This window comes from Cajanus cajan, chromosome 2 (assembly GCF_000230855.2).
Source record: "Cajanus cajan strain Asha chromosome 2, NIPB_CcT2T_4, whole genome shotgun sequence".
Lineage (NCBI taxonomy): Eukaryota > Viridiplantae > Streptophyta > Magnoliopsida > Fabales > Fabaceae > Cajanus > Cajanus cajan.
Window position 1 is genome coordinate 9658274 of NC_138518.1, and position 8224 is coordinate 9666497.

The 8224-nt window shown below is 38.0% G+C and overlaps 1 protein-coding gene across 1 annotated transcript; it reads right to left on the reverse strand.

The window, feature by feature from the left end:
* Window positions 1-5603: 5603 nt before the first annotated feature.
* On the reverse strand, window positions 5604-6137 carry LOC145954687 (uncharacterized). The gene has a single exon (XM_083069372.1). The coding sequence runs from the start codon at window positions 6135-6137 to the stop codon at window positions 5604-5606; it is 534 nt and encodes a 177-aa protein (XP_082925498.1).
* Window positions 6138-8224: the final 2087 nt, after the last annotated feature.

Sequence of the window (8224 nt, forward strand, 5' to 3'; positions counted from 1 at the left end):
TTCTTTTTATTACTTATTATTAATGAATTACTAGGAGGGATGTATGAAATGAAAACTTAGATCCCTCCATGATCTTTGATAAGAATGCATGATATGAGATGATGGTGGTGAATATGCATGCATAGTGTTTATTTAACTAAGCATTATCATGTTTTTAGGATGTCCCTAAGATGATGCATGATATTGCTTGGTTTGGATAAATAACCCTTTTTTTCTTTTTTTCGGGTATTTTGTTTTGTATATATTTTTATTTTTTATTTTTTGGGTGAAAAGGGAAACTACCTACATGAATGTGATGATGGTAGATGTTAACACCATGTAATGGAAGATTCTTATTCCCATTTATTCTTATTTAAAAAAGGGAATGTTGTATGTTTAAATAATGCAATGTATGCTCAAACAATGTCACATAAACAATGCACAAACAATTCACTCATCCATGAACAGTCACGAGCGAATCACGAGGTAGGGGTATCCTGCAGAAAAGTGCATATTCAAGGTGGTTCTAACTGTTCTCACCGGTCTGAGGCCCCCAAGGTGCCCCCATTATAGGGACCCAATTCCTCTCGTCGTAAGTCGATGGAAAGTTCCAACGCACTGTCAGACTTGAGTTCATGGTTATCACCTTGAGTGATGTTTTCCGACAACGGTCTGCGGGCACCTATAGACCCATTCGACAACCGGCCGTACTAACATCCACTCCCTATGGATTACCACTCATGCCCCCGGGTATAGAGGGAACTGTTGTGTGCAAAGGTTCGTGTACAGTTTGTATTTCAAACAATTGCGTAAATTTAAAAATACAACAGTTATTAAAGCCAAATAGATAAACATGTTATCATACAAGTGAGGGGTAATGAAGTAATTTTAGACTATCATTTTAGAAATAATCCATCACTAAATGGGATTGACTCTCGAGGCTTCCCCAGCGGAGTCGCCATCTGTCGCTACCCGCCGAAACGGACCTTTGCATTCGCGACGATGGTCGGACTCTTATTGATTTTGAAAAAATGATGGATCGCTAGAACGACTTATTCTCAAACTGAGACCTTGTCGAACTATCAATTTTATTAAAATGGTTCACCAATCCATGTTAATCCCAAGCGGGACCCTCCATGGATTAGTGGTTTTCGAAAAGTAGGGTTCTTGGTGTCGCCACCAATGTTTTACTCAAAACATTGGAAAAAGAGTTAAGGCAATTGATTTCGCAAATCAACTTAGGCCATTACAACCAGAGTTGGGTAAGGGAGTCGGTTACGTGCGGGGAAGGTGTTAACACCCCACAACGCCCCTTTCGGGTTCCCTATGACAGATTATTTCATGAATAATAGCTTAAAATTATTAAATTACCCCTATTTATTAGAACGATATTAAGTGAATTATCTACATGATGAAAGCTTTAAACATGCAATGCAACAATCAGAAAGCGATAAAGAAAGCAATAAAAGACGAGTTTTGGAAGAAAACCTCTTGAAGCGTGCTTTTATATATTTAAAAGAACTAGGAGGCTTTTTGGCGCTCCTTCCCACTACACGCTCGCTTTCTCCTTTCCCTAAAATAAAATTTTTACTATGGAAATCAAATAGATTTCCCTTCGACTCGTTCGAATCTCAAGCAAATGGCTTATGATTCAAGAACTTCGTCGGATTGGCTTTCAGAGAGATTTCTAGGGCAGAGCACTGCTCAAAAACCCAAGAATACTCAGCCAGGGGGTCCGTATTGAGCTCCAAACCTCCCACTTTCTTATTTTTGGCTACTCTAAGACCTTTAAACCTACAGATAATCATCCTAGGGTCTTCCAGGAGTCCTTCTGGCTGACTTTCCTTCGGTCTTTGAGAGTCTTCGAGTCTTATTTCCGACCCGGACAATTTTAGGGGTCTACACTCATTCCTTATACAAATAAGAGATTTGAGACATTCCCTACTTATCTTGTACCTGGATGCAATCTGAGCTAGTTCATTCGCAATTTCGTTCTCGTTACGAGAGATATGTTCTAATTGGACCTCATCGAATGAATTTAACAAAGTTGTAGCTCGAGACTTGCATTCGAGTAACTTTTCATTCATGCATTTATATTCTCGAGTTAACTATTTAATCACGAGTTGCGAGTCACCTCGAATGATTATGTTCCATGCCCCCAAGTCCTTAAGCAATTTTAGCCCAGTAATCACTACTTCGTTTTCAGTTTCATTATTTGAGCATTCGAATTTCGTTCTCAATGAGAATTTGGTGGGGATCCCACCTGGTGAAATAATCAGTAATCTGATTCTTGCTCCTAACTCGTGTTTCGATCCTTCAAAATATAGTTCCCATGATTTCGCGGTTAAATAATTAACCTGTTCAATTAAATTCGAATGATCCACGAGAAAATCAGCAATTACTTATCCTTTCGTGGCTTTGAGGGGAACAAACGTTAACGAATACTCGGTCAATGCCAGAGCCCATTTCCCAACTCGAGAGTGCAGGATAGGTTTAGATAACATATATTGTTGAGCTTAGGAGAGCTGAAGACTTAAAGAGTTTTGATGATCACAACAACTTGGACACAACAAGTGTACAACAACAACATGGAGCATAAAAACAAAGTCAAAGAAGAATCAAGAAAATGCATTGAAATATAGCTATGTAATAGAACTTAGGAAATAAATTGTTGTGAATGAATTTTTATATTTGTGTGTGCTATGTATGCTTTGTGCATAAGCAAATCTTATCTAGAATCAAGTAGGGAGTAGATGATGATGAGTTAAAAACATTGGAGAGTTATTTTGAGGCTTAAAATGAAGTTTTAAGAACTAACTCAAAATAATCGATTATTTCAGCAAATAGGCTAAGTAGAATGCCTTGCTGTAATAATCGATTATTTGCCAAAATAATCGATTATCCCAGGAACAACTCTCTGGAATAATTGATTATCCAGCAAAATAATCGATTAAATTGTTCTTGGTTGGTTTCCAGAAAACCTGAAGAACAAAATAATCGATTATTCTTTAAAATAATCGATTATCTGGGTTTGAAACTTTTATAAATAGTTTAAACTTTGAGAAACTTCAGACAATAAGAAAGAACTGATAATCAAATTGTGAAAAACATTTTTGTGAGTCTGTGTGACATCTTGGAGAGTTTTCTTTGTGAAATCCAAGGGTGAAAACGTTTGTGAAAAGCTTGTGAGAAAATCATCATCATCATCATACTCTTGAAAAAGGAAGATAAAGATTTGTTTAAGAATTCCAGGTGAATTCGTTCCTTTTATTCTTTGTGAATCTTTGTGGAAATTCTTGAGAAGGGTTTCTCAAGTAGTAAGGTTTCTTGTAGTGGGTTCTACAAGGGGTGCTTTCTTGGGGTCAAGAAAGTGGCTATCTTTTTGTATTGAAGTGTATGCATGTGTGTATGCTTGTAAACCTTCTTGCTTAAAGATAGTGGAACAAATCTTAATCAGGTGGTGATTAAGGACTGGATGTAGGTCACATGTGGAGTGGCTGAACCAGTATAAAAGACTTGTGTAATCTTCTTCTACCCTATCTCTTATATTGTGTAATTCATTGGTGGAACTTTAAAGAAGATAAAACTTGATTAATAAGTGCATGTGAATCTTGATGGTTTGAATCTGTAATTGAATATTATTGCTGAACCTTACTTCAACCTTATCTTTCACCTTGTGCAATTTCTTGGTTGAACTTTAAAGAAGATAAAACTTGATTAACAAGTGTGTGGGAATCTTAATGGTTTAAATCTGTAATTGAACATTATTGTTGAACCTCATTATGTTGTAGTCAAGTGAGCATATTGCATTCATATTTTCATAACAAGTCTTTGGAAGAGCTTCATTTGGAAATTCTATCATAGAAAAGTTTTGATTGAAATTAAGATCCAAAATACTCTGATAAATTTTTAAAGGGTCATTGAATCCAATTCACCCCCCCCCTCTTGGATTGTGCCATTCTTTTCTAACATATATTTAATCACATTATTTCGATAGAATACGAATACATCATAAGGTTTAATATAATGCTTCAGCTTTGTACAAGCATAATACAAACTCAGACATAACTTCTCCAAAGGAGTGTATCTGATTTCTGCCTTGACCAACATCCTACTGATGTAATAAATGGCCCTTTCGATGCCAGTTTCGTCATCTTGCGACAACATGCCCGCAATAGTCGAATCATTGGCCGAAACATACAATTTTAGCTTTCCTCCTTCAGAGGGAGGCATCATCAGTGGGGGGTTGATCAAATAATTCTTGATCTCCTCGAATGCCTTTTGATGATTTTCGTCCCATCGAAATTCTTCCTCCTAACAAAGACTGTAACTCCTTCTTCTTCGAAGGAGGCTTAGTTTCCATGATTTCCTGAGTCTTGTTCTTATCTATTTCAATGCCTTTCTGGTGTACGACGAACCCTAGGAAATCCCCCACTGAAACACCGAAAGCACATTTCAATGGATTCATTTTCAGCCCATGTTTCCTCATTCTCTCGAAAGACAATTTCAGGTGTTGTATGTGATCTACTTTTCGTTTCGATCCAATCACTATGTCATCAATATAAACCTGGATGAATTTTTTGATCAAGTCATGAAAAAATAAGTTCATTGCTCTTTGATATGTTGCACCAGCATTTTTTAAGCCAAAAGGCATTACTACCCATTCGTAAGTTCCCAAGGCACCTGGGCACCTAAAGGAAATTTTCGACACATCTTTTTTAGCAATATAAATCTGGTTGTACCCATAATATCCATCTAATAAACTCAAAATTTCATTACCTGCGATGGCATCAATCATTGTTTCCACAATAGGCATGGGATATGCATTCTTAGGCGTGGCTACATTCAAATCTCGAAAGTCGATGCATACCCTCATTTTTCCATTCTTTTTTATAACAGGCACAATGTTTGATACCCAATCGGCGTACCTCGAAGTACAAATGAATTTGGCCTTCAGTAGCCTCTCGATCTCTTCTTTGATTTTTTTGATCACTTACGGAGCAAACCTTCGTGGGTTTTGTTTCACTGGTTTTTTCCACAAAATCATAGGCAACCTCTGTTCTACTAAATTTTGATCCACACCAGGCATTTCTTTATAGTCCCAAGCAAAACAATCTTTATATTCGTGCAAGACCTGAACGATTTGTTCTTTAACACTCTTCTCCGCTAGTTTGCTAACATAGGTGATTCTCCTCTTTTCGATTGTACCTAGATTGACTTCCTCCAGAGGATCCTGAGATTCCACTTTAAGCCCATCATTTTCCATTTTTTCGAATCCTAGAGGAGCATCGTCAAAGATACAATCCAGTCTTTCTTCGATTCCTTCCAAATCCCTATTATGCTCACCCTCGAGTCTTACTCTAAGAGACTCTTTCTCAGCTGTTTCGATTACCTCTTTTTGGTTTTCCTTTTTTTTTCGGCCTTCGTAGCCATTATAGTTTCGACCTTCATCGAATGTGTGCCCCCTTAGGCTTTTTCGACTTCACTACTTTCCTCGGCCTCAATGGCCATTCTTTCGGCCATGTAGGCTGAAATTCGAGCTAAGAAGCTTGAACAAGGATCTTGTCTCATCATTCTTGCACTTGAGCCGACTCAATTTCGGCTCTGTGGATAACAAATTCTCTTCAAACATCCCAACAGAAAGTCTTCTTAACACCCTTTTCTGCCTCCAAGACATATGGGTCTATGCCATCGAAAGGCTTAGTTTTCGCGAATGTAGTAATTTGTTGATCCGCAAAATACATTCCCATCTCATACTGTTTCTGATCTGCATCCAACACTTCTAAGTGTTCGTCATCATTCCAGAAAAAGACTTTCTGGTGCACTGTCGAAGGTACTGCTCCCATTCCGTGGATCCATTCTCTTCCTAACAACACATTAAAATTAGCTTTCGAGGGAGTAACAATAAACATGGTGGTCCTTTTCACACTACCAATTTGGACATCCAGCAATATCATCCCTTCCAGTTGGGAGGATTTTCCAACATAATCAGAAATAAGGATATTGTGAGGCTTCAGATCTGCCAAAGTCTTCCCAAAATGTTTCATCATCTTTTGTGGGAGTATGTTTATAGCAGCACCACCATCCACTAGGACCTTGTTGATTTCAACTCCTTCTATCATAAGGGTCAACAGTAAAGGCTGCAAATGGTTCTTCATTTCCTAGGTAGGTGAATCGAACACTGCTGAATTGAACTTTGGAATGACTCGAGAAATTTGATTCACCCATACTATTTTTGACTCATAGTTAGGGTCACCAAAAAAATCTTCATGGTGTATGTCTTCCTGTTCATTCACAGATTCCATTGCTTCAGCATATTCGGAAGGTAGGATTGACACCACCCCACAAATATCTTCGAGAGAGTCCTTGAAGCCACTTTCAAAACAATCCGTAATCAAATCCTCCTCATCCTCCGCGAATTTCTTAGATGCCTCACTTTTGTAAGGTACATGAATCGAAAATTGATTACCTTTGCGTCCCTCGGAAGTTGCCTTTCTCATTCTCTATTGCTTTCTCCACTGAGTCTTGGTAAGGCCATTAAAAGGATATTTAATTCCTCTTCCAGAACCTCCCTGCATGTTTGACATAAATCTGGGTCCTCCAGAAAATGTGTTTTTCGAGTAGTTCATGATTTGCTTTCCTCGACCCATTCCAGCATTGGGCCTTTGTAGAGAAGTCCACTTCCCAATGGGAACATGCGCATTTGGCAGGTATGTATTACCAACTCGAGAGGAGTTGTACATCTCCATCTTTTCGATGGGAGCCATAGGAGCATTACCTTGTGGCATATGAACTTGACGAATTACTATGCCAGTGTTCACTTTCGACTTTCCTTGAGCCTTCTCAACTTTATAATTTTTCATAATTTTAGATTCCTTAAAAGTCTTAGCCGCTGATCTATCAAACACAGTGCTACATCTCGGGCAAAGCATAACTTCCCGATCATCATCTTTCTTCTTCGGAAGGAAATCAAGCAAACTATCCCCCTCTTTCGGATAAATGGGTTCTTGTTCTTTCACGAACTCATCTAAGACATCTTCTAGTTTTTCATTCGTAATGGGTTCGAAAACTTCCTCTTTGTTCACAACCAGGTCAACCATATCGATTTCAAGCACATTGATCCCCATAGGGAAAGGTTCCACATATCCTGCTTGTGCAGCGAATGGATCAGTATCAATTTTCATTTCCTTCTCCTCGAAAGCCAAGCAACCATCAGTAATCGCTTTCTCGATCATGTCCCTGAAACGTACATAATTATTAGTCCAGTGACCATACATGTTGTGATACTTACAAATTTTTTTCCCTTTTCTTTGTTCAAAAGGAGGAATTTTATGATTTTCCGGAAGTGTAATTTGCTTATCTTTCAGTAAAATATCGAATATTCTATCAGCTTTCATTATATCGAAACTATATTTTTTATTCGATCCGGCCTCTATATTATTTTCCCCAGGCTTTAATAATTGGCATTGATAGGTTGGCCCGGGTTGCAATTCAGCTAAGTTCACTTCCATTTCTTCATTTAGACATTCAAAATTATCATCGTTAACGTCCATATTGTCTAAATATGCCACCTTTTCTTTTCGAACGAACTTGTCAAATTTTCTCAACCTTTCTTTCTCTGCTTGAATTTGTTCAATTCGTCTCACTTTCTCTACTAGTTAAAGCCATATCTCTCAATTGCTCATTCACAAGTTTCTTTCGAATCGAAAAATCCAACCTAGTGGCTGTAATTTTTACCAACTCATGCTCTAGAATATTCGTGTAACATCGAGACTTTAATTGCCTAAATCTGTTCAAATATTCGTCCAATGTCTCATGATGTTGCCTCTTTATATTCATCAAATCAACTATGCTCACCTTGGTTTCCTCTCGAAAAAAGTTTTCGTGGAAACTTCTTTCTAGTTGTGCCCAAGTAATAATCGAATTAGGTGGCAAAGTCATAAACCACGTAAAAGCATGTTTGGTTAGTGAACTTGGAAAATATTTCATTTTCAGATATTCATTACCCACTAGGTCTCCACACTCGACTAGATATCTCGCTATGTGTTCTACAGTGGATTCACCTAACTCTCCTGCGAATTTTGAGAATTTCAGGACTTTCATCCCCCTGGGTAGCTCAGATTGGGTAATATAGTCAGGAAAGGCAGATACAAAGTATGGGTGCTCATTTCGCCCCGTTTCAAATCCGTGCCTATTCAGTACCCTCTCGACTATATGATCCAAATTTTCTTCAACATTTCTCAGA